Source organism: Lycorma delicatula, chromosome 1, assembly GCF_047948215.1.
Source record: "Lycorma delicatula isolate Av1 chromosome 1, ASM4794821v1, whole genome shotgun sequence".
Classification (NCBI taxonomy): Eukaryota; Metazoa; Arthropoda; class Insecta; order Hemiptera; family Fulgoridae; genus Lycorma; species Lycorma delicatula.
Window position 1 is genome coordinate 67,864,393 of NC_134455.1, and position 27,981 is coordinate 67,892,373.

The window sequence follows — 27,981 nt, forward strand, 5'->3', positions numbered from 1 at the left end:
ATGTGGCTCTTCAAAAAATGTTATTAAATTTATATCATTTTTTTAAATAAACGCTACTAACAGATTTTTTTTTCTTAAATTAAATTAATACGATACTAAAAAATTACCAACAAACTATGACTAAAATAATAAGATTAATAGAAAACATTGGTACAAAATCTTTTGTATGATTTTTTCATTGTATGTTGAATGATTTTTTTTTTTAATATATTGCAAAGCAAGAAAAATACTTTTATAAAAACAGTGACCTCACAAAAAGGAAAAATTTTATCATACATACCTTTAAATCCACTAACCGATAAAAAGTGATAAAGTCTTACAATAATTTTCCCTCCACCAACAAAAATGTTAAATGCATTACTTAATATTCTACGTAACAAAAACTTTGCAGTTCCGAACAAATTTATATATATCATTTTTTTTCACATTTTTAAATTAACACATCAACAACAAAAATTAAAAAAAAATATATCACCAAAATAATTGTAAATATAAATTTAAATGAATTATAAAACATCAATAATAAAATAATTCAACTAGCAGAACAATGTAACTCTTCATGTTCTAGTTATTCACACATTACAAGTGAACACCACAGAATAAATGCTTATAACAAACACAAACTGAGCTAACATACACAATCTGTGAAGGTAGAACTTTATCACAATCTATAACTAATACAGGCAAAAACACACCTTCATAAAGAATAGAAGTCTAATAACATTATCTGAGGTTGTTTTTTTTTTTTTTTTTTTTTTTTTTTTATAAACAATTGTTATTATTAAATATTCATTACTGCAATGAACTTTATTACAATAATGAGATCACCAAGTTCACTGCAGTCATACAAAAAATAAAATTCATAAGATTTTCAAAATCTTATGAAAAATCTTATAAAAAAACATTTTTTTTATATTAATTGATAGAAGTTGTATTGCTGAACAGATATAGGTCTTTCCTGGGTGTGACATAATAAAAAAAAAATATATATATATATATATATGTATATATAAAACAGAAATGTACAACACTGGTAACACATTTTTTTCTTTCTTTTTATGAGGACTAGACAGGATTTTGTTACAGTCTGTGAATGAATATTTAACAAAAATTTGTTACATAGTATACTTCATACTATTCAATACAACTTAAAGTTAGGAAAATAGAAATTTTATTCTTTCATTCTTTATAAATAAATCTACATTCATCTATTCTAAAGGAGTATAAAATATGTTAAATATAAATTAAAATTCTTCTCCTTTCTGCCCTTTGTATCAAAAACCCACATGCTTTGTAAATTTGGAATCATTTTATCCCTCAACCAAAATGAATGCCAGAATGAAAAATAACATAAAAATTTTACAAAAATTCTAAATTTATTAAATAAAGCCAATTTTATGTCACAGAGCAATAAAAAATATGCCAATAAATGTACAGTACACATAGCAAAATAGTTTATAGCCCACACCACTAAAATACTCTTAAGGGTCTGAAACCAGAGGTCAGTAAGAATAATGGAAGAGTACGCAGGAGAGGAACAGTTTGGTTTCAGGAAAGGGAAAGGAACCACAGATGCCAAGGGGCTACTAAGAATAGTTGGGAAAGAAGAGAAATGAATTTGTTTTTTATAGACTTAGAGAAGGCATTTGATAAGAGTCAAATGGAAATCTAATGATGATAAGTTCTTAAAGTGAAAAAAGGAGAATGCAAAGACAGACAATTAATTAAAGAATTATATATGAGACAAACAACAGCAATGAACAATCTAGCAATGAAATTGAGGTTGAGATTTTAAACAAGGATGCTGCCTCTCACCAACATTGTTCAACATTTACATTAAAAATATAATGAGGAATATACCAGAAGAAAGAGAAGTAGGAATAACTTCGGCAATACAAAAGGTAAGATGCATAAAATCAGCTTTTTTAAAGTTTTTCTTAATCTTGCAAAATGAAATATGTTTTATGCTTCACTTCAATTATTTTACATATTTATCTTATTCTGATTACAATATAAAAAATAATTTGCTTAGGAACTATATATAACATATCTAACTGAATAACTTGAAATCTATTTGAATCTATTTATAATAACAACAAGAACGGTGGTAATAATAATAACTACAATTAACATCTAGCAAATAATTGGTATCTTTACCAATTGGAGTTTTATTACACATATAATTTTGTTTTTTTCTAATGTATTTTTTGACGGTGAATCCAAATATGACCTCAAAATTTGTCCTATGAGCTTCAATTTCTTTATGAACTGCATTTTGTGTATAAAATAGGCGTTCAGAACAAGCCTTGGACACATCATATCTCATGTAAAACTTGTGTAACTTTACTAAGCAGCTAGCTACGCAAGAAGCTGACATATGTCTTTTGGCTGTTCCTATAATATGGAAAGAGCCTAAGGACCATTTGACAGATTCTTATTTTTCTGTTACAAAAACCAATGCAATCACAACTAAATTCAAGAAACCTATTGCACATTCTAGTCATAAAACTAGGACATGACCAAAGACCTATTCCACACAGTTAACAGTTAGTTACCTGTTCCAGTTCAGTCAGAAATGTATTATTCAGAAGAGAATGTTATCAATGAATATGGTTATGGTGATTAATGAAGTAATGAAGAACAAAATCGATTTCCAAAGTGAGAGCAATGAACCTCAAAAATTACCCAAGCAGAACATAATGATCTGGTTCGTGATCTTAATATATCGAAAATGAAGTTAGTGACTTCAAGGTTATAAAGCTGGAACCTCCTCAAAAGTGGCACTAAAGTATTTTTCCATGTTAGACAACAACTACGTCAGCACCAATTCTCTTGACAATATAATACTGCAATGATGTAAATAAATCCTTTATTCCTTTTATTAGGACAGCATTATAATCCTATGGAAAGATTTTTTTATAGATTCCTCCAAAATGAGTTTTAAAGCAGTCGTCCTTCACAATGACTGAGAAACCATCAATTCCTCTTGCTTATGCAGCACAAATGAAGGAAATCTATAACAATAGATTTCTTGATGATAATACAGTATGAAAAGTACTCCTAACACATTTGTGGATATCTGAAATATGGTTAAATTCCATTTTATTAGTACTGCAGCTAAGGTTTGCTAAGTATTGTTGTTTCTTATATAAACGAAACAGTAGAGACAGTAAAAACCACTGCATTAAAAAAGACTGGATGAATAGTGAAGCACTCAAAGGTGGCAAAAAAATGTTATTTTTCAAGCTCTTGTGAATCCAAAGAATATGTATCTTCCATCATTACACATAAAATTTGATTTGTTGAAAAATTTTGTCGAAACAATGGATTGTAATGGCCAAGGTTTCTTATACGTAACAGCAAGTTTTCCAAGATCAGTGAAACAAAAATCAAAAAAGGAATATTTGTTGGACCACAGATCAGTAAACTAATGAAAAGGGTTCATACTTTGAAAGGAGTTATAATGAATCTAAAAAACCAGCTTGCGTTTATTTCAAAATATTGTTAAATCATTCTTGAGTAAAAACAAGGCTACGAATTATGTAAAATTGTTGAGTGAACTAAAAAACTGTAAAAAACAGGGATGTAATATGTCTCTAAAAATGCACATGTTCCATTCACATTTGGACTTTTTTCCAACTGATTTGGGACTGTAAAAAAGAGCAGAATATGAATTCTCTCATCAGGATATATCAATAATGGAAACACGCTACCAAGGGAAATAGCACCTGAATATGGTTACAGAATAGTATTGAAAAATGGAAAGGGATATTCCAGAGGATCAATATAGTAGAAAAAGCTAAATTAAAGCAGATATTGCAAAAGATAACATCATACTACAAGCTATATATTCTTAGAAAAAAAAAGTTTTCTCAAAATCCATGCTACTAGAAAACCTTGCTCTCCAATCAATTTTGGTTCACAATTTGAAATGATCATAAAAAAATACCTTAATAAATGTCTTGAATGCTAGTAACAGAAAATACTTTTTTGTTGACCAGTGTAATAAATCTTGTGAATTGCTAACTTTTTTTAATATAAGAAAATTTGTTTAATTTATTTATTCCGAAAAACAATCTCTGAAGAAGTTTACCAATCCTGTGGTAAATTTGTCCTTGGACAAAAAGGTAGACTTAAACCACCTAATTACATACAGATGCTCTGAATGATGTCATTTGGAAACATGAATTGTAATGACAGATGTTATTCAAAAACTGTTTCGATTGGGGACTGTCAGAATATAAAAAGATGCTAGCTCCAGAGCTAATTCTGATAACTCTGGCAGTAAAACTTTGCCAACCCCGCAACACATGCCTTTGTTTTTGAATAAGACTTATGAACACGCAAAATGAACAAATAAAATTCTTCATTTCACCTACTGAAAATTCTAATAGATTTGAATAAACTGTAGTTGGATCAAATTGTAACCCTCCACTGCTTATCAAGTGATGCTCTTTCACACTATAATACAGACCTGGATCTCAATGTTTTATTCAATCAAGTAAGGTGTCTTACAATTCTTTGCTGTTTATGACTTCCAATACTACTCCTACCAATACTAATTTTTCGCATATCAATTTAATTTTATAAAAAGAAAGTGGCAGAAATATGTTAAATTTTAAAGAAAAAAAAAATCAAGAAAAATTGATTACAAAAAAGTCAAGTGAAAATTAAAATTAAAATAATGAGACTCTCTATTCAATGTGAACAATAAATTAAAAAATTCAACTTGTAAAATACCATCAAATTTTTCAATTCTGTGATTATTTGATTTTGAATGTTGATGAAATTCAAACAACTATCACAATCATAGTAAAATTACCAAACGTAATTAAAGTTTAGCAGCTTGAAAAAGCACTAAGCAAAACTAACTTTAGCACCTTAAAGAAGTACTAAACATACATTTTCACGATATATAATGTGGTTTTGATTGTTTTTAGAATATGTATTTAGTTATTTTCAATTAACTAAATACAAATATTTCAAAAAAATATATTATTTAATAGATTTTACTGATATAGTTATCTGATATTACTTTTTTGATTATAAATGATCACAAAATATTCTTTCATAAAATTTTTTTTATTAGCATTTAGCAGCGATAAATTTATTGTAGTGATCTTTTAACTACAGTTCCATTTATCGATCTGAAACTTGTGGAACCAAAAGTGCATCTCAATAGACATTCTCAAAGAGAACATTCTTCAATTTTTACAAAATCTGTACTTGTGCAGCAAATTTTCACGGTTTACGGCCTTAATATTAGGTGTAGAAAGGTTGTAAAGACTTCAGAAGTTCCTAAAAATTGAAATTTATCACTGTCCTGAATTTCATTTTTATATGATGTTCCATTTAAGTTATTTAAAAAAAAAAAAATAGTAATTTAAAAATCTCTGATAACCAATAATTTAAAATAACGATCAACAACATGTTTTTTAATTGGCATACTGATAAATAATTAAAAAATGAACCTTTTGGCTATTTCAGAAAAAAAAGTTGTGTAACAGGATTTGTGCAATAGAAATGTGAGGTTTACTGCCCCATGAGCGCTCGCATCAAAAAAAGAAAAACATAAAAACCACCCTTGCAATAAATAGAAACTTTTTACCGAATTAGATTTTTTGTACACCTATGTAGACTTAACCTTGTATTTTAAAGAAATCAACTCCTTTTTACTTCCTTGTACAAAGTAAAGGAAGTATTATGATCATGAAAAATTTTGGTTTTCAGATTTCAATGGAAATATCCATGTTGACCATCACTGAATCTATTTTAACTAGTCTTGGCATAATGTCTGTACATATGTACGTATGTATGCATGTATGCATGTATGCATGTATGCATATATATATATATATATATATATATATATATATATATATAAGTACATATGTATCTCACGTAACCTAAAAACAATTAGCTGTAGGATGTTGAAATTTTGGATTTAGGACTTTTGTAATATCTAGTTGTACACCTCCCCTTTGATTAAAATCAACTGCACCAAAAGTGTCCAAAAAAGCACAAAATAAAAAACAAATTTGGATTTTGGACTTTTTCTTAACTGCAGTAATAAGCCCTCACTGACAGCTTTTCAACAATATATCATAAGTAGAATTTATTTTCATTGGTTCCAGAGTTATAAACCAATGAAATTTTAATTAATGAAATATTTGGATCTTAAAAGGTCAAGGCACACCAGTTCGAATCAGATTTCATCTCTTTTTTTTTAACTTTTTTCTTTCTTGAGATAATTTAATTTAAGAATTAATTTAACATCTTAATTCAATTTAAGATAATTTTAACCTTTCTTGAGATAATTTTCACCTTCTCTAACTGTATAAGCAGTTGCATTTAGCCATGATATATAATTTGAATTGGAGGTTCAAAAAAATGATAGTTTGGAAACAATATAGCCACAGGGTTTAGAATCTTATCTTTGTACATGACTTTTGAGTATAATTTTTTTTTCAATTTAATATAAGTATGAATATTTAATTTAAAAAAATCTAAATAGATAAACCATTACATCTTTTAGTACCCACTAAGAATCAGCACACTATCATAAATGGTTTCAACATGAAGAAACAAAATAATTAAGAATGAAAATACTAAGAATCATATTTAAGGTTCACATTAAAATAACACAAAAATAATTATTTATCACTTTCATCTACGAAAATAAAGTAATATACAATATAGTAAACATTATTTAAAATTTGTTTTCTATAAATAAGAAATGTGAGTAAAAATGAAAAGCACAAATTTTTCAGCTGACAATAAAAAATTAGTACAGGTTACAATCTGAACAATTTTATATTTCTATTACTACTTTCTTAAGATTGGAGCTTTTAATTACAACAGGATAGTTCTGTACACTGCAATAATAAGTGAATATTTATCTTATTTTATGTTTCAGTAATTAGAATACTACACTAAGTTGACAAATATGTTACTTAATTTCAAACTGACTAATAAAGCAGAATCAAATTTTATGATAAGTTATTATCAAATATGTTTTCTTTTCTTTATGAAAACAAAACGGCAAGGTTTCTTCCTATTAGATGGAACAATAATATATGTTAATAATTCTCAATAACTTTTTTTTTTATAAATGGCAGCTGCTATCTTTCTTAAATAGAAAATACAGAGATATGCAGTAAAGAAAGAGATTCTTTTGCAAGATACCAACATGTGATCTCCCCTCCACTCCTGATATCATCCAATATTTCTTCTAGCCTGACTCCTAGCAGCTATACATAAGATACTTCACCCTCACATGTTACATGATTTTAAAGCCACATTTGTCTCAGAGACCATGTTCTTTTATTACTGTACAGTATCATATTTTTCACAGCACTTAGGTTCATTTTCAATAAATTTATTTACACTTTTTCATTTAAGATACTTCTAAAACAGTAAAGTTATTTTGACAAGAATGTATTTTCATGGAAGTAAATATTGAAGTATTACAATTGAAATATTGTTTTTTCTTTATTTTAATTTTATTGATTCCAATCTGTTTTGGAGTTCAAAACTAAACTAAATTCACTACACAAAGAGTAACATCTGCTCATCTCAGAACTGAGTGCATCAAATTAGCTGGTTATTTAAAAAATAAACTAAAAAAAATGTTTAAAAATTCAAAAAAAATCACTATTTATAACTTTGATCACCTCCCCCACCACAAATACTGGACCTAATTATTTTTTTTTTTTTGGCCACTTGCACCACTATTATAATTATAGACGTAAAAAAATTTGTTAGAAAATAAGTGGTAAATAAAAAATAAATTTTTTCGATTTTTGGGGAAGTAGAAGTATTTTGGGGCAAATCTTTTTTTTAAATGGTAAGAAGCATGTACGCATTTACTGAACTTAATATAGAGTGGGGTGGTTATTTTTGCAAAATTTTTAGAAAGCTGACTTCAAAGAATTATGTATTCCACTCCCAGGAGATACTGATCCCAAAATTTAAACAACAAATTGCTCGATTTACACAAGTCTCTGTACAGAATTCCATCAAAATCATTTAAGCAGGTTATTACAGAGTATGGATGAACCATAACAGACATAAAAAGCACACTTAAAACAAGAACAAGAACAGCTTTCATACATAAAGTCTCTGCTCTAATGTTAAATATAGATCCTAAAATTAGTAAGAAATGCTCAAAGATATATTAGTAGATAATGACCAAACACATTTTCTTCACTATGGTTGGGGGGTTAAAAATTCATCACCCTTGCTTCTGTGCTAACAATGAGCAAGCCACTTTTCAGGGTTGTTTCTGTGTTCGGCCATTGGCATTCACAGAATCCAACAAGCTTATACTTTCCGGTAATTACACTAATTTCTGAAACAACTATACACACTGCCTAGGCTGATATTGAGTGTAGAGGCAATATTCCACACTGCAATTCGACAATCATTTTGAATAAGTGTGTTATTCCTGTCAGCTGGTTTTCTGTTATCAACTTTTTGGATAGCAAGAACATGGTTCATTTGCCACACATTCACAACCATCTTTAAAAGATTTTCTCCACCTGTAGATGCTTACAAGTGGAAAAAATTTCACAAATTTCTGACGGTTTCATTTTTTTTTTTGTAAAAAATGTTATAATAATATGCTATTCTAGCTTGGCTGCACTTCTTTTTCACTTATACTTACTTGTAACAAGATGTGTGCTGAATGAGTGGAATACATTAGTGCTTGTTTCCACCCATCAGACAGTGCTACCAACATCAGCTTTTTTTTTTTCTTTTATTTGAAAACAGATTCAAAATGTAATTTAAACTCAAACATTTGAACACTCCTGTAACTTTTTAAAAAATAAACTGTCAACAGTAATTTCAACTGGAACCATAATGCAAAAAGCAACATCAGCATCATTGAGAATGAACAAAAATGTGATTTTGATGTTAAGTTATAAAGTCCATAAGTTATAAAGTCCATAAGTTTAAATTTTGTCAAAATAAAAATAATCCATAATTTCTTAAATAATAATTAAAGATACACAAGGTTATTTTCAATTAATATCCCTTAAAAAAAAATTAAAAACCAAAACTGGAAATGAATTACTAACTGGTGCAAACTGAAATACACTCAACTAACAACTAAATTTACCAACATTTATATAAGCTCAGTATACAAAAATACAAATATAAATATCAAATCATTAAAACAAGTTGAATTTACAAAAATTGAAAATTAATTTAAACTTATCATACTTTTCAACAACATTATACCATATTTTAAAACATAAGTGTAACAAATAAGCACATCAAACACATAATATAATAGACTCTAAATCAATAAAACGCAGAAATAAAAATAGAAAGAATTATTATTTAAATGCAAAGAAAACTCTATTATAAAAATAGTACCTTTCACAAGTCATCTTACATATTCCATCTGTTATCTTATTTTAAAAGCAATAAATCATAGTTCAAACTGCCAACAATATAAATATAAACTTAGGTATTTTAAAATAAAGTACTTAAATAAAGCACTCACTGCTACCTATTTAAGTGTGTTTGTGTGTGTGTGTGTGTGTGTGTGTGTGTGTGTGTGTTAGGGTGTGTGTGTGTGTGTGTGTGTGTGTGTGTGTGTGTGTGTGTGTGTGTGTGTGCATATCCTCCCTAAATAAAATGACAACATAAACGTTTTGTAATTTTAATGAACATCAAAAATCATTTCCAACAAACTAGCCTTTCAATGAATAAAATAAAACAGTCCAGAACATGCAATAATTACACCAAATTTTGAAAATGTAAATAATATTTTCAAATAACTTATATAATAAAACCTCCTCTATGAATCATGAGACCTTGCCGTTGGTGAGGGGGCTTGAGTGCTCAGGGATACAGAGTAGCTGGACCGAAGGTGCAACCATATTGGAGAGGTATCTGTTGAGAGCCAGACTAAGGAATGATTCATGAAAGAGGGCAGCAGCTCTTTCAGTAGTTGTTAGGGGCGTGAATCACAATGACTTAAACGGCCATATCAACATCACTCAGTCCTCTGAGTATTGCGCAGCTGAAAGCAATGGAAAACTACAGCTGTTTTTTTTTTCCAAGAAAATGTGGCTCTCTGCATTTTCACATCACAATAATGGAGGCGCCTTCCTTGGTAAAATAGTCCCCTGTTCGGATCTCCGGGTGGGGACTACTAAGGAAGGGGTCACCAGAAAAGTAAAAAATAACATTCTACGAGTCGGAGCGTGGAATGTTAGAAGCTTAAAAAAGGTTGGCACGGTAGAAAATTTAAAAAGGGAAATGGATAGGGTAAAGGTGGATATAGTAGGAATTAGTGAGGTTCGGTGGGAAGAGGAAGGGAACTTTTGGTCAGGTGACTTTAGAGTAATTAACTCAGCGTCAAATAATGGGCAGGTAGGAGTAGGTTTCGTGATGAACAAGAAGATAGGGAGGAGAGTGGAGTATTTCAAGACGCATAGCGATAGAATCATTGTAATAAGGATAAAATCAAAACCTAAACCGACAACGATTGTCAACGTCTATATGCCTACAAGCGCCCATGATGATGATGAGGTAGAGTGTGTATACGAAGAGATTGATGAAGCAATTAAACACGTAAAAGGAGATGAAAATTTAATAATAGTTGGAGATTGGAATGCAAGCATTGAAAAAGGCAAGGAAGGAAATATAGTGGGTGAACACGGGCTGGGCAAAAGGAATGAAAGAGGGAACCGACTTATAGAGTTTTGCACGAAGTATAATTTAGTAACTGCCAACACCCAATTTAAAAATCATAATAGAAGAATATACACTTTGAAAAAGCCAGGCGATACTGCAAGGTATCAGATAGATTATATCATGGTTAAGCAAAGATTTAGAAATCAACTCGTTGACTGCAAAACTTACCCTGGAGCAGACATTGATAGCGACCATAATTTGGTAATAATAAAATGTAAATTGGGGTTTAAAAACCTGAAGAAAAGGTGTCAGATGAGTCGGTGGAATTTAGAGAAGCTTGAGGAAGAGGAGGTAAAGAAGATTTTTGAGGAGGACATCGCAAGAGGTCTGAGTAAAAAAGATAAGGTAGAAAATGTAGAAGAAGAATGGGAGAATGTTAAAAAGGAAATTCTTAAATCAGCAGAAGCAACCTTAGGCGAAATAAAGAGAACTGGTAGAAAACCTTGAGTTTCAGACGATATATTGCAGCTAATGGATGAATGTAGAAAATATAAGAATGCTAGTGAAGAAGAAAGTAAAAGGAACTAACGGCAATTAAAAAATGCTATAAACAAGAAGTGCAAACTGGCGAAAGAAGAGTGGATTAAAGAAAAGTGCTCAGAAGTGGAAAGAGAAATGAACATTGGTAAAATAAACGGAGCATACAGGAAAGTTAACGAAAATTTTGGGGTACATAAATTAAAATCTAATAATGTGTTAAACAAAGATGGTACACCAATATATAATACGAAAGGTAAAGTCGATAGATGGGTGGAATATATTGAAGAGTTATACGGAGGAAATGAATTAGAAAATGGTGTTATAGATGAAGAAGAGGAAGTTGAGGAGGATGAAATGGGAGAAACAATACTGAGATCTGAATTTAAGAGAGCATTAAAAGATTTAAATGGCAGAAAGGCTCCTAGAATAGACCTGTAGAATTACTGCGCAGTGCAGGTGAGGAAGTGATTGATAGATTATACAAACTGGTGTATAATATTTATGAAAAAGGGGAATTTCCGTCAGACTTGAAAAAAAGTGTTATAGTAATGATACCAAAGAAAGCAGGGGCAGATAAACGTGAAGAATACAGAACAATTAGTTTAACTAGTCATGCATCAAAAACCTTAACTAGAATTATATACAGAAGAATTGAGAGGAGAGTGGAGGAAGAGTTAGGAGAAGACCAATTTGGTTTCAGGAAAAGTATAGGGACAAGGGAAGCAATTTTAGGCCTCAGATTAATAGTAGAAGGAAGATTAAAGAAAAACAAACCAACATACTTGGCGTTTATAGACTTAGAAAAGGCATTCGATAATGTAGACTGGAATAAAATGTTCAGCATTATAAAAAAATTAGGATTCAAATACAGAGATAGAAGAACAATTGCTAACATGTACAGGAACCAAACAGCAACAGTAACAATTGAAGAACATAAGAAAGAAGCCGTAATAAGAAAGGGAGTCTGACAAGGATGTTCCCTGTCTCCGTTACTTTTTAATCTTTACATGGAACTAGCAGTTAATGATGTTAAAGAACAATTTAGATTCGGAGTAACAGTACAATGTGAAAAGATAAAGATGCTACGATTTGCTGATGATATAGTAATTCTAGCCGAGAGTAAAAAGGATTTAGAAGAAACAATGAACGGCATAGATGAAGTCCTACGCAAGAACTATCGCATGAAAATAAACAAGAACAAAACAAAAGTAATGAAATGTAGTAGAAATAACAAAGATGGACCACTGAATGTGAAAATAGGAGAAAAGATTATGGAGATAGAAGAATTTTGTTATTTGGGAAGTAGAATAACTAAAGATGGACGGAGCAGGAGCGATATAAAATGCCGAATAGCACAAGCTAAACGAGCCCTCAGTCAGAAATATAATTTGTTTACATGAAAAATTAATTTAAAGGTCAGGAAAAGATTTTTGAAAGTATATGTTTGAAGTGTCGCTTTATATGAAAGTGAAACTTGGACAATCGGAGTATCTGAGAAGAAAAGATTAGACGCTTTTGAAATGTGGTGCTATAGGAGAATGTTAAAAATCAGATGGGTGGATAAAGTGACAAATTATTGCGGCAATAATCATCTATTGCGGCAAATAGATGAAGAAAGAAGCATTTGGAAAAATATAGTTAAAAGAAGAGACAGACTTATAGGCCACATACTAAGGCATCCTGGAATAGTCGCTTTAATATTGGAAGGACAGGTAGAAGGAAAAAATTGTGTAGGCAGGCCACGTTTGGAATATGTAAAACAAATTGTTAGGGATGTAGGATGTAGAGGGTATACTGAAATGAAACGACTAGCACTAGATAGGGAATCTTGGAGAGCTGCATCAAACCAGTCAAATGACTGAAGAAAAAAAAAATATAATAAAAATAAATAATTTATTATTAAAAAACTCAAATTAAAAAGTTTACCTGGAAGTAAAATTACTAGCAGAAGGAAAACCAGAAATAGAGCTCGGTTCAGAAATATATATTTGCCTTAACCTTATTTATGGTAGGAGAAAAGGCTTTTTTCTTCTTGTTTTCAGTATGAACTACAGATAATTGCTCTAACAACAATAACCCTCCACAATTGATGAACATCAAAAAAACTTTATTATAAATTATTTTATTAATTAATAAATAATATTTAGTAAACTATTATTCCACCAACCCACTTTTTAAGATTTTCATTGACCCACCAAGAATTCGTTCATCTTCCTGCCAGCCAGTTTAGTTATAAGTTCATAAAAGATAACAATGAAAAGTTAGAATAAAATTTTTCTGAATAATAATAATAATAAATCATTAGAATATCTATCTATGAAAAGAAATATAAAATTACAAGTCTAAACCTACAAATAGAAGATCATTCTGAATATCTATCTATGAAAACAGATATAAAACTACAGGTCTAAACTTACAAATATAAGACCAATGAGATTAACAAAAAACTTGTTTATCATAAATAAAATAAACAGTAATTATTTACATGAAATAAATAGCAGTAAAACTCAGATGTTAACAGGGAAGATTTATCTATTTTAAATCAGGTAGTAGTTTGGTATAATCTGTGGGTACTGATTACCATACTCCACAGTCGTAGAATATACCAAACAATACAACAGCACACAAACAATATTGCAGTTAACTAAACTGAATGAACAGCATAATACCGGTTAACACTAAACTGAAACCTGAAAACCAGTTTATTATAGTCTCACTGTGTATATTTCGTAATGTTGCAACCAAAATTTATAACATACACAGCTGATGGTATGTTAGTAATGATGTGGCAATAGAGTTACTTATGAGATTTCTGAAATCCATTAGATTTTGTTTTATTCTAATTTTATTACATTTTTCAAGTTTTTTTGGCAGGAAGAACCCTTTAAGTCTGTATTTCAATAATTTTCATTTTACATATATATTTGCTAATTGGTTTAAAATAGTTTCATCTTTTTATTTTTAAATGCTTTTTTTAACAACATTTTTCACACCCCATAAATTTGACATTTTATACAATCTCTACAAACCATGTATATGGGGTTAAAGGCAATTATACCAAATGACATTTTCCTTACCTTTTTGTAGTTTTCTTTAACTGCTACTTAAAAGATTTCATTTGTAAACATTTATATCTAATTTTTATTTGGATTTCCAAAAAAAAACTTATACAATAATTTTTTTTTATGAATCTAGTACCAGTTTTGGTTTAGACACTGTGATTTTCCCAATTTTCCTCATTGTATAACTATAAAAAATCATACTAGTTCCTACCTTGCAGATACAGGAAAAAGTTTTTACATTAATCTCAGGCATGAAAAAAAAAATATATAAAACATAAAATAAAGCATAATAATGTTAATACAATAATATCAAATAAAATGGGAAAAGGCATTACAGACACCAACCAAATATGGATGAAATTGGATACCAAAAAGCCTGTTAAAGAAAACCCAAGATTAAAAAAGAAATCAGATTTATTTAGGTTTTCAGATAATAATGGGTAATTTAACTGTCTGAACAGACAACTAAATGATGAAACATCAAAATTATACGCATTTGTTAATGTGCATTTCAGAAAACAATATCCAACATCTATTTTTCAACCAAAAGCTAACTCAAATAAAACAAAATAACTGATTATTGATAAAAATAATAAGTCTCAATAGAAGCTGATAGAGAAAAATCCACGTCTCGCCGCCCGTAACAATGTGGGAAAACAAATCATCTCAATCTTATCGATAGCAGTCCACTGCATATTCTTTGCTCTTTGTGTTAGTCTGTGAGCATTACAATTTGTGTTGTCCTATGAGCTTTTCTATGACAATCGTGTAGACAGAAGAGCGTCCAACATGCGGAAATGAATCAGCCAGAGCACTGAATCGTCGATTACATCGCAGTTTTCGGTTCACTTGTTCAACGATTTCGTCGGTCTGGTAAACTGGGCCTGCCATTCTGCTCTTCGTCTTGCACATTTGTGCGGCAATTTTTAAAGTCTCCACACTATTGTCTAACCTTTCCTTCACTCATTACTATAAATCCATACATTAGACACAACTCCCGATAAATTTCAGCGGCTGAAGATCCTTTTGCACACAAAAATCGAATCAGCGCGCACTTCACAACTGGCGGGAGAAAATTGTCGCGGATATTGCGATTTGCATTCACCGGCAGGCAAACGACTACAGTGGCTTCGTAAATAGCCGATGATGGCCCTGCATACGTCAAACTGTGTTCAGATTCGCTAATATTGAAATATAAGCCGACGGCCCTTACTTTATGAACATGCCTCGTATATTCATTTTAAGAATTCACAAAAGGAAAATATTCTTTTCACGTTTTTAAATTAATATAAATCACAACAATATATAACAAGAACGGTTTAAAAACCATTCAATCGCAAAAATGTCACTTCAAAAGAGGAGCATTTTGTAATCCATATTCTCAAGGGTAATTAGATGATTTTAAAGCACTCCTGATTGATCCCCATACCCATCCCTTTGTTAAAATAGATTATAATATAAATAAAAGCTAAGAACACGTTTACAAAAAATCACACACTCGCCAGCAAATCTTCAGGATCTGATTCTTTGGGACAAGGATGGGGATGAAATACGAGGGAAATCTTTTTAAGTGTTCATTCTTAAAAGACGTTCTAATTTTATGAACACATAAAATACTATTGTTGAAAATGTTCAGACCTCTCCACAACTTCAAGTTCTTTAAATTAAATACTGTGATATTTAAACTAAATTTAAAAAAAAGTAACTGGTTTTGGTACCAGTAAAAAACAGTGGTGTTATTAGAATACAGCCAGCTTTCATTTAGGCATTGCAGGACTTCTAACTATCCTTCAAAACAAAACAAAAATTGAAATATTGCAGTATTTAAAGTGTTCTTTATCAAAACACGTTCTAATTTTTAAAGATAAATAAAAACTCACAAGCGTTAAAGAAGTGGTCCCTTGCTACCCTTTAGTACCCTCATTAAAAAAAATATTTAATTATATTTTAACTCCTCTTTCTAAAAATGTATTCTGCTTCTCCAGGAGCAGCAAAAAGGTTATGGTGAAAGAGATTCGAGTTTCGTAGTCGCTCACACATTTAGTCCTCTTTAATTAATTGAAATTGAAATTCTGCAACAATCAAACTGTAGTTTTTCGGTCAGATTTTTTTGAGTTTTATTAAAATCTCAGTGATATCAAAGCAACTCAGGCTCTTATTTAATTAGATCTACTCAATTAATGAAAATGTAAAGAGTCTTGCAATCTCATAAAAATTAAATATGGCAAAAATCAATAAAAGACAAATATTTTATTTAGTGAAATGGATTAATACAAAATTGAAATTTTGTTAATATATTATTCACAATACAATCTTTTCATATCTACAATTTCAACAAAACTGATTAAAATTACCTCATTATTTCCACCTGTTCCAGGACATGAAAATCTGACTGTCTGTTGTTACATAATATAAGAACCAACCAACCGATTGTTTTAAATTTACAGGATTCGTTCGTGTTATCTCAGGGATGGTTTTAAGCAAAGGACCAAGGCCCTAGCTTCTTTGGGCATGAAACTGTCAATTAAAGATACTCATATTTAAAAAAAACAGTTAAAAAGTAAATTAATTTCTCTGTTATGAAGTTTTCTTCATCATAGGTCTGTGTATTTTAGTTACTACTATTCTGTCTTTTGTAAATTAGTTTATTTTTCAGGTTTCTATAAATCCTGAATACTTTAATTGTATTTATCAGCATTATTCTCACAACCATGAGGGTAACAAACACTGCGGAGTCCTGGCTAAATGGGGAATTATGCATTGACAATCAACATTCTTACACTATGGGCTGTAGTTCTGGCCCTGCTAAAGCCATGTATTGTTATTAACTACATGCATTCAGTTCACAGCTGAGATATTTGAATCATGCAGCTGCATTATTCTCAAGTCATAGTGTCCACGGGGCCACCACCATCATTTTCAGAAAAAAAAGAACTTTCTGACTGCTTCATATACTTTTGGGATTTGGATACATTTTATTGGGCTTAAATGCTTCTTATTCAAACTGAGCCTGTAGCATCAAAATGTTCAATCTGTACCTTTACAGTGCAACCAAAGTTGAAAGCAATGACTAAATTCTTTATACAGCTTCATTTTATAAAAACTTTTATTGCAAATACACAATACACTTCTGAGCAACACTCCATAGATGCTCAACAGAAATGGTTAATAAAAAAAAAGTTACAACAGTCCTGCTAACTAAAACTATGATTTTGCAATGAATAATTCAAAATCACTCATTCTGGCACATCACTCTGCATAAAAGCATATAAAATTTATTGTGGCGCTGGTAGAAACATTTTTTCCAAATTCAGAAGCGGGAAGACCAATATTATTATTGGCCTTTTTGCCCAGAAAAGTTATTAAAAATTAATGATATTTATGATACATCTGGGCTTATACTTTTTTCAAAATAATACTTATTACTTCTACATGTATGTTGTGTGTGTAGGAAAGCAACCACCACACACAGCTATTGCACACATCAATAAAAATCTTAACAAAGCCTTCTAAAAAAAAAAATTACAATAACATGTTTTGAGGGCCAAAAAAAAAGAGTCAAGAGAAATTATGAAACTTTCACTTCTTTATCTGTGCATTTATGGTTTTTCCACGGTAATAATGAATTTACTATAATCACAAATATTTTCCCTTTTCACTGTAAACATTAAGATATTTACAGGGACAATGAGATGGTTTTTGTACTTAGTGTGCAAGTGTGTAGTGACTGTATATGTATGTATTTACTACACACTAAAATCTCAGGTGATCCACATAAATTAATTTTATGAATGAACATGCCTTCAAACGTTTGTGGTATTTAATTGTTAATTTACATATTTTAATTTCAGGTGATCCAACTCCTAAAGGACTCAAAGTGTTGTGTACTATGCCTGTTAGTACAATAATGCAGTTTATTATTATGCAGAATCCTTAATTAACACCAAAATAAAGCTATTTTTATCAAAAATATAGATCTTTACAAGACTCGTGAAAAAAATATTAAAAATTTATATACATTAAAATAAAGATACCATTCTACAAGTTTTTAAAATATCATATTATTAACACAGACGTATAAAATGTGTATTGCAAGTAAAAAAATATAATATTTATTTTTATTAAAAATTAAATAACTATTAAAATAAAAAGTTATTGTGTTATTCTTAACACATTGAAAAAAACTTGATTTCAAGGCTTTAAAAAGTTTCATTATGAGTTTGTCGATAAATATAAAATAGAAGGCTGCTCCATTAATAAACAATAAAAATACAACCTAGTAGATAACGACTTTTCATAAACTGATAAACTGTAACTAATGTGTATAGAGTACAGTGACATGACATGTCACGTCGATTTCTTATTTAAAGTCGAGTATTATTAACTCGATAAACAAACCCAAAAAACAAATACTTCATATTTATTAAAAAAATTGTAAAATAATAATGTGCAAAAATTGAAACGTTATTGTGAAAAATAAACCCAAATTATTCTTTAAAAAAAACTAATAATTTTTATAATCATTACTTTTTTTTTTAATTGTTGAAAATGCCAAAGAGCTATCTAACAGCACGGTTACACTCTTTTTTAATCGTATTTAAGTTAATTTTTCATTATACATTGGCTGTATTTAATTTCATTTTTTATGTTGATCTTCATCAATAATATCAGGACACTAACATGAGAATAATTGTTGTTCAAGTAACTTCTAAAACCTCGCACAGAAAAAATCTATGTATACCAAATCAAGAGGCATAAGATCCCAAAATCCTTTTTAAATTAGATAAATCATAATTTGTTTTTGATTTTTCCTATAGTATGTGCTGTACCTTCGAACTCTAAAAAGAGCAATAAATATAGTTACAACATTTTGGTAAATATTTTAAACTGCTATTAAAAAATTGGTCTAATAATATAATCCACAAAGTGACACACTGATCATTTAAAAGTGTAAAAGTAATTCTTGAAATGTTTATGTGCATTTACACTGCACCAAATTCAATTATTGTGAGCAATAATGAAGATAGTCATCAGATTACATCACAGAAATAAAACTTATTTAATTCCATATAAGTAGTTTTAATACAGTATTGAAACCATTTGTAGTAAACAATATATTTACCTTTATCTAGTTCTTTAAATTCCTGAACAATACCGATTTGAAAGAACAAAATTTTACGAATTCTAACTTGAGAAGATAGTTTTTATACAACAAATTTTCAGAAATCGGCAGTGGTCAGTTTGTAATATCATTAACAACACTTTGACACTGATAGCACTGAAGGACTGTCACTGCTTCTTTTTCTTGTGTTTTTGAAAAACGAAAAAAATTTCACGTTTAATTTAATCAATCAGTATATAATGAGTGCAAGGTAATATATTCCAAAGTAATTGTTATCTTTGCACATAAGAACCTGTTTGCAGAAATATTCCAAAATAAAAATTTATTGCTCTAATGAAAAATTCATTTCATAACTATAGGACAAACACATATAAAAAAATATAGCCGATTGTAAACGCAATCCTTAAAACGTATGCACATTTAGTACAATTACGCTGCTCCAAATTCAATTATTCTGTATAATAATGAAGATTTTTAGATGAAATTGCACTTCATCACAGAAATAAAATAATGTTTATTTAATATCACATATGATATTAATATATTATTAATATTTAATAATTATTTAATATTATGTACTTTTAATACAATATTGAAACCATTTGTAGTAAATAATTTGTTTACTTTTACCTAGTTCTTTAAATTCTTGAACGATACTGATTTGAAGCATTAAAGGGCATAATTTTATGAATTCTAAAAAACTTAAGTAAAGAAACAAATTCAACATTACAAAAGCTGATAATGAATTGTGTAACTTCCCGCTTAAGCCGGTCAAGTAGGAAGGGGGATGAACATTTCTGGCTAATCTTTTTCCAAGAAATACTAAAGAGTAAAGTTTCGGTCAAAAATACAATTTGCTTATATCAAAATGTAATTTAAATGTCAGGAAAACATTTTTGAAAGTATATGTTTGCAGCTTTATATGGAAGTGAAACTTGGATGATCGGAGTACCTGAGAAGAAAAGGTTAGCTTTTGAAATGCGGTGCTTATAGGTGAATGTTAAAAATCAGACGGGTATATAAGTCACAAATGAAGAAGTGTTATGGCAAATTAATGAAGAAAGAAGCATTTGAGAAAAATAAGACAAACTTATAGGCCACATCTTAAGGCATCCTGGAATAGTCTCTTTGATATTGGAGGGATAGGTAGAAGGGAAAAAGGCAACGTTTGAAATATGTAAAACAAATTGTTAAGGATGTAGGAGGTATACCGATGTAAAATGACTGGCACTAGGTAAGGAATCTTGGAGAGCTGCATCAAACCAGTCAAATGACTGATAATAAAAAAGAGTAAGGGCTACCAAAAAAAAAGAATTTTAAATTATATGGGTAAATTGCATGACAGATTTAAATTTTAAAATTAATTTTAAAAAATTGTTAAATTAAAAAAAATACTTTTTGTTGCCGTAGACTATTGGAATGGGATGGGTAAAAAAAAATTTATAGCAGTTTGAAGGCCTATAGTGATGTTGAAAATATAGATGCAAAAAACTCCCATTACTCCTCTTCTGAAGCAAGATAAAGTTAAAAAAAAGAAAAATATATTAATTCATTTTTGGGAGGCGGGTGAGTATTAAATAAAGGTTTTTGGTAATTCATGATCTTGATAAAAAAAACTTCAACTCTTTGTAAGACAAATTTTTTCCTAAAATGCCCCTATAAAAATTTGAAATTTTATTTCGGCTAGAAATCCCCAATCCTTTTTCCAATTATGGAAATATTTAATACATTGCTTCCCTCTGAGGGCAGTATCTGACTACAAAGTTTGAAGAAAACTCAGTCGAAGGGGTACAGAATATAAGACCAAATACAGGCCAACATAGATACATACACACAAACATCTATCACACAAAGATACATTTTTTGGACTTGGGAACATTGAAATAAAATTGTTTTTCAGATTATTTACAATTATTCAAATCTATTTTTTTTAAATGCCTTCTTAAAAAACGAGCAATTTTTTTTAAATTTATTTTTACCGATTTACGGAGTATGAATTCCCGTTGTAGCTACAGCTGTTGTAGCAACATATATCACTAAGTCTGGGAAATGAAAAAAATTGAATGTCAATAACACAGAATAATTTCCCAACGCAACCCTGACTGCTTGTAGGGTAAATTTTCATAATCTGGGTTGAATGGCTTTTGGATCACATCTTGTAATATAATGTTTTAAGAGATCAAAATTATTAAATTAAAAAATAAATGAAAAGAAAAATTTGTATTATTTATTAAAAAAAAATAAGATTGGTGGTGTATGAAACAAATACACAGGTATCCCAAGAGATCTTGGCCAAACTTAAGGGATGATTCGTCATATTAATATAAAGAAAAAAGTTCATATGGACAAACATCCTATCTTGCTTCATTTTCCTATGTTCCCATTTTGTTTTTTAAATAAAATTTGAATCTTCAAAGTCAGATTGAGATATTTTAATGAAATTTGGTATATCCAACATTTACAAAATAAATAAGTTTGAAAATTCCAAAATGGCAGTCACTTTTTTAACGATTAATAGATCCATAAAGATTAGTTTCATCAATTAATGTTTTATTAAATACCATGTTAAGCCTTTTATAATGAACAAAATGGCACATCCTTTGTTCAAATCTGTTAATAAACTGAGATATGGCTGAAATTATTACAAGTGGATTGAAAAAATGATGTATACTAACAATTTTGTGTTTGTTCTATTATTACTAATAATTAAATTATTATTAATTCAATTAAGAAAGAAATGAAATCAGTAACACAAAATTGTCAGACTGCATAATTTTTGTAATCCACTTTAACAATTTCAACCATTTACTAGCCAATTTGAACAAATGAAGGGTCCTTTTGTTCACAATAAAGGATTAAGATTTTATCTAATAAAACATAATTTTATAAAATTAATATTTACAGAGAAATTCATTTTGAAATTGATCAAGGGTAACATTTATTTTGTAAAGGTTGTTGGGTACATGAACACCAAATTTCATTAAAATATCTCAATCCATACTAAAGTTATAAAATTTTTACTGAAAAAACGCAAATGGCTGACATGAGAAAAATGAAGAGCTGACAAGAAAGGGCATTTACCCTAATGAACTTTTTGTTTATTTTGATGTCCTGAATCAGTCCCTTAAGTTTCCCCGACTCCCTGTATAAACAAAATAAAATAAATAAATATATATATATAGATAGATAGATAGAAAAACATCTGGAAAATTTCCATTCAGTTTTTGGATTACTTGGGTATCAAAACACCAAGATCCAATGAAAACCTCAAAATGCCCAAAATGGACTTACAATACTTTCCCTTCTAGAGGTAGAACTCTGCTATAGCACTATCTAGATGGGAAAGTAAAAAGAATTTATTCACTCAACATTTAGTTTCTGCTTAACAGTTAACTATTTTATAAAAAAAATTTTCCAACTTCAAAAAAGACTACTTAAGAAGTGTGAATCGTGCAAAAACTCAGTAATAAAATTTTTAAACACCAAGGATCTACTGGTGTATGCGTTTTCCACTCTTAATATTGTTTTTAATTAGTAACACTGTTTTTTATTGCACCCCTCAATTGTATTATTATAAATTATTATCAATATCAAATAAAATTTAATAACATTAAAAAAAAATTTATATTAAAAATTGCACACATTCTAACCACTTTTAGAAGATTTTTATGTAACCACCACCAACACAATCATTATTATGACATTTTTCAACAACACCACACCAAAACATATCTTATTATCTAAAATAATATTGAAGAAAATACTTAATTTTGAAAACATCTGGAAATAATTTCCCAAATTTAGTAAATGCTTCACTTCAAATATTTTTTCCTTAACTTTAATTGCATATCGTCATGCTTTCCAATATACATTCGTATAAAGATAACAGTCATGGCAACAATAAATATATAAAAAATAAGGAAGCAAAAAAAAGAACAAATGGAGACTATCGAGATGTAGCGTTAGAGAAAATTAAAAAATTAACTGATGAAGTGTACAAAATGAACTATTTTACAAGATAAATTTGAAAAAAAAAGATTTGTAGATAATTTAATAAAAAGGGCAAGGAGGGAAAATCATAAATTAAGAAAATCATCCTTAAGGAATTTGTTTCTAGAAGAAATGTAAAGGATAAGAATAGTTAAGAAAGTCAAAGATTAGAATATATAAAACAGAAAATTGATGATAACTATATATAGACATAGTATGAAAGAGAAGATGACTGAGGTGCTAAATAAGAAATTGGCATACAACAAAAAAGGGATGGAGAAGTGCATCAAATCAATCAAACAGCTAACTCCATACAAGTTATACAAAATTTTCCATAGCCATTTGTTACATTGGTTAACACACTTTTTTCATATTTTAATTAACATACTTGCAGTGGTTGTTACGAACCACATCAGTAATTGACAATAAAACTATGCCCAAGATTGTTTTAGCTTCAGTGATCTGCTGAAACTAGTTTCTTAAATATGGCTTCACATGTTGAAATTTAATCCTTACTTAATAACCTTTAATTCACAAGATGCTTTGAGGAATTCCAGACATTGTAAAACCATACGGTTGAAAGTCATACAATTTTAACATTTACCTACAACTCTTTATCAGATAAATAGCAATATCTTTAATAAACAAAATTTGTTTATTGAAGTACAAGCAGCTAATACGTTATTAGTATTATTCCATAGTATGAAACAAACAAACGACTCGACAAATAAAAATGTTTAATCAGAACCACATGTTTATTTTAATCACTTTCTTATCAAGATATTAAACTTCAAGTCATCTTAATTATAAAAAGAAAAATTTTCTCTTGGAAAAGAAAAATGAGTAAATTGTAGCTACATATAAATTTTACATTAAATTTTAACAATACTTATGCTGCACAGCTAAATCTTAAAAACATTAATGGACACATCCAAGAAATGCTACGCTTCAAATAGATGAAAAATATATTGAATGGACTTTACACTAGCTAAATTGTATTGAAGAATGACAATACTTTCTCATTCAAGAGACAGAAGTTTTGACTATACTTTTATTTGCCTTCATGACCATCTGATATAGCAATAAATAAGGCTAAATTTCAGAATAAAAGTACAAAATAATCCTAAAATTTAGACAGCATATAAATCTATTCCTGTTAGTTACATGAAGAAAACAAACCCATAAAAAATTTATCAATAAATGTATGAACTTCAAATTTAGTTTTCCAGATACAATGCATTATTTCATGAGAAGGTAAAAAATTCATTTAAAAAAATGCTCTGTGCTTTTTTTTTCAAGACTGTGGTTAAAAATGTTACGTATATGTTTTGGTATCACATTATTTAATCTAAAATTCTTTATGCCGGTTTCAAAATAAAAATTCATATGAGAAAATCTTGTATACAAAATACAACCAATTTCAGAATTAATTAATCACAGCTTTCAGTCTCTACCCTCAAACTGAACCTTCTTCAGACAAGACATGAACTTTTCCACAATAGTATTCATTAAAAGAATTGAACGTCAAAATTTCTCTTCAACAGTACATATTTAATCTTAAGATAGTGCTTCAGTTAGTACAATGTTCACTAATGCTTACCAATCATAAAAATATAAGGAAGAAACAACAAGATAAAGAAACAAACAACCGCAGTTGTTACCATGAAGACCTGCTGAAGACTAACATAAAATACAATATTTACAAATGCCAACACAATACACAATTAAAACACTATGTTACAATAAATATCATAAATGGGCAACCTTTTTGAATTATTTTTTAACAAAATACAAATCACACAGCTCTGATAACAAGGAATTTTACTAACCTGAATTAGCTACATTATGTTACATGAATAATTAAAGAGAAAAAAATTAATGATTATTTCACATATTATCTTTATGTTCATGCATCAGAATATATTTTTTCCCCTAATGTGTGTTGCAATCTGTTCAAACAGTGAACAATAAGCAATCCCCCAACGGCCCAATTAGATTAGGATAGTTATGTCATGTAAATGAGGTGTAATCTTGTACAGACTCAGTCCAATCACTCCTGAGACAAGTGGTTAATTTAACCCCAACCATCATCTATTATTAAAAACTGAATAAACTAATTTTTACTAGAATTTGATCTCAGAACCTTCAACATCAAAAATCAACTGTTAATTAAATGAGAATATGTTGTGAACATTTTATACATATTCAAAAATATGCATATGAAAAATATAGTAAACCTGGCTGGCGTTAGAACATTTGGATGAAGTTTGAAATGCTACTCCTCTGTCATGGTGGTCAGCAACTCTGAAGGTTACCTTAATATTATTATTTATTTATTCATTCATTATTTCTCTCTCTTTTACATAATTTCACTGCTACATTATATTTTCATACAACAACAAATTCTTATATCAACTTAATCGTTAATTGTACTTAAAAACTAATAACATTATTACAGTTTCTAATATATCTAGTTCTGACACAATTTGTTGTTACAGTTTCTTTTAAAAGAGATTAGTTACTCCTGAGAAAAAACCTGTATGAGAGTTACCATCACATTATTTTAATTGTATTAAATGAATAAAAACATTTAAAAACAATATATTTTCAACATAAAGGCACTGTGCTGCCTATGATAAAAGTAAGTGAAATAATGCTCACAATTATTACTTACAATAAGAATTAACCTTGATTTAACCTATGCCAATAAACCTTGATACCATCAGAATTGCATAATAGAAGAATGGGTACACCTGTATCTGCAATCATATCCTAAATTCTCTTACAATATTTTGAAAACATTGTAGTTAGATATTATGAACAAGCACCAAATATTGTTGTGGATTAAACATGTGGACAATATATTGGTCATATACAATCCAACTACAGTTGATGAACATATGACTATTTTAAATATACTTAACTAAGATAATGACTTAAAATTCATGTTTGAAATGGAGATTAACAGGAAAATACACTTTTTGGGCACTGAAATTGAAATAAACAGAAACAACATTATAGAAACAGCTGTTTATAGGAAACCAACCTTAAATCACACCACTATACACAAAGAATCGACTCATCCATCAAAATATCCATTCAAAATTGACGTATAAAGATTTAATTTTTAGAACACTGCAATACACAAAAAATAACCCGATAAACTCAAAAACGAAATAAATACAATAAAACAAATAGCAGTTTCCAATAGCTTTGATAATCGAATTCTCAAAAGAATTTATAAAAACAACCAAACATCAAAAGAGTTTTACAACTTCAGCCATTTGACTGGTTTGTTGCAGCTCTCCAAGATTCCCCATCTAGTGGTAGTCGTTTCATTTCGTTATACTCCCTACATCCTAGATCCCTAACAACTTGTTTTACATATTCCAAACAACGTTACAGCAGAATAATAATAAAGATCCACCGGGTTGGTCTAGTGGTGAACACATCTTTGCAAATCAGTTGATTTCAAAGTTGAGAGTTTCAGCGTTGAAATCCTAGTAAAGGCATGTAAATGAAGTGTAGTTTTGTACAGTCACAGGTCGACTATTCCTGAGATGTGTGGTTAAGTGAAACCCAACCATCAAAGAACACCAGTATCCACGACCTAGTATTCAAACCTATACAAAAGTAATTGCCTTTACTAGGATTTGAACCTTAAAACTCTCAACTTCAAAATCAGCTGATATGCGATGACAAGTTCACCACTAGACCAACCTGATGGGTACAGCTGAGCATCTGCTAAAATATAAACATACTATTACTGATTACGAACACAACTTAGAAATTTTATAAACAGACAAAAACAATAAAAAAATAAACATCTTAGAAAAATACTACATTTATAAATTCAAACAAACACAAAATGATCAACCAACAAGTAACTTCTGAAGACAATATTTTGATTAAAGACACAATAAATTATAATTATTCACATAACAACAACATAATTATATCCAGCTGATTTTTATGCTTATTACTAAAAAAATTATTTATATTTTCATTTGTTCATTTAATCATAACATCACCATCTGATGATGCGAGTGGTTCGCAAAAGTACTTTTGGAAGTTTAATAAATCAATATTTTAACTGTGTTTTGGAGTTAATTTAATTTATTCAATTTATAATATTACATCAATTAACACAGCGGTTAATATGTTCATAAAGTATTTGAATTTTCAAAAGAAAAAAAAGAAAATTTTATATATAAAGAGAGAGAGAGAGAGAGAGAGAGAAGACACATGTCAGCTTACAGAAATAAACATTAGCATTATCTTTTTGTAAAAAGATAAAGATGCCAACGTTTAATATTAGATTTAAATTTTGTGTAAGTAAAGTTCTTTACTTCATTCGGTAGTGTTGTAAAATACAGGAACTACAGTATGTAAAGGTAAAAGCTACAAAATATCTCTTTATTTGGTCTTGATGGTATGAAGTTCATGAATGATCATAGGTTGTGTACACACCAACAGTATTTTTGTTCACTTTTGATACCCACTGTCAATAAATCAGTAGCAAATACACATCACACGGTTTCTTAGAGATTGTCCTGATTATATATTTTTTTTTTTCTTTGTTCAGGGCAACTACTGCAAAGGAAAGTTCAATATGCA

General features: G+C 29.2%; 1 protein-coding gene across 2 annotated transcripts in view; it reads right to left on the minus strand.

Annotated features, from left to right (window-relative positions):
* Positions 1-27,981, minus strand: part of anne (polyamine-transporting ATPase anne boleyn) — a 229,047-nt gene that overhangs the window by 162,494 nt on the left and 38,572 nt on the right. The window contains exon 1 of one of the 2 annotated variants that reach the window (XM_075356192.1): positions 281-663. The exons of the other annotated variant lie outside the window; for it this stretch is intronic. Within the exon in view, the coding sequence (XP_075212307.1) occupies positions 281-416 (136 nt within the window). The 5' untranslated portion in view covers positions 417-663. Of the gene's footprint in view, positions 1-280; positions 664-27,981 lie in introns of those variants that run through there. 2 annotated transcript variants of the gene reach the window in all.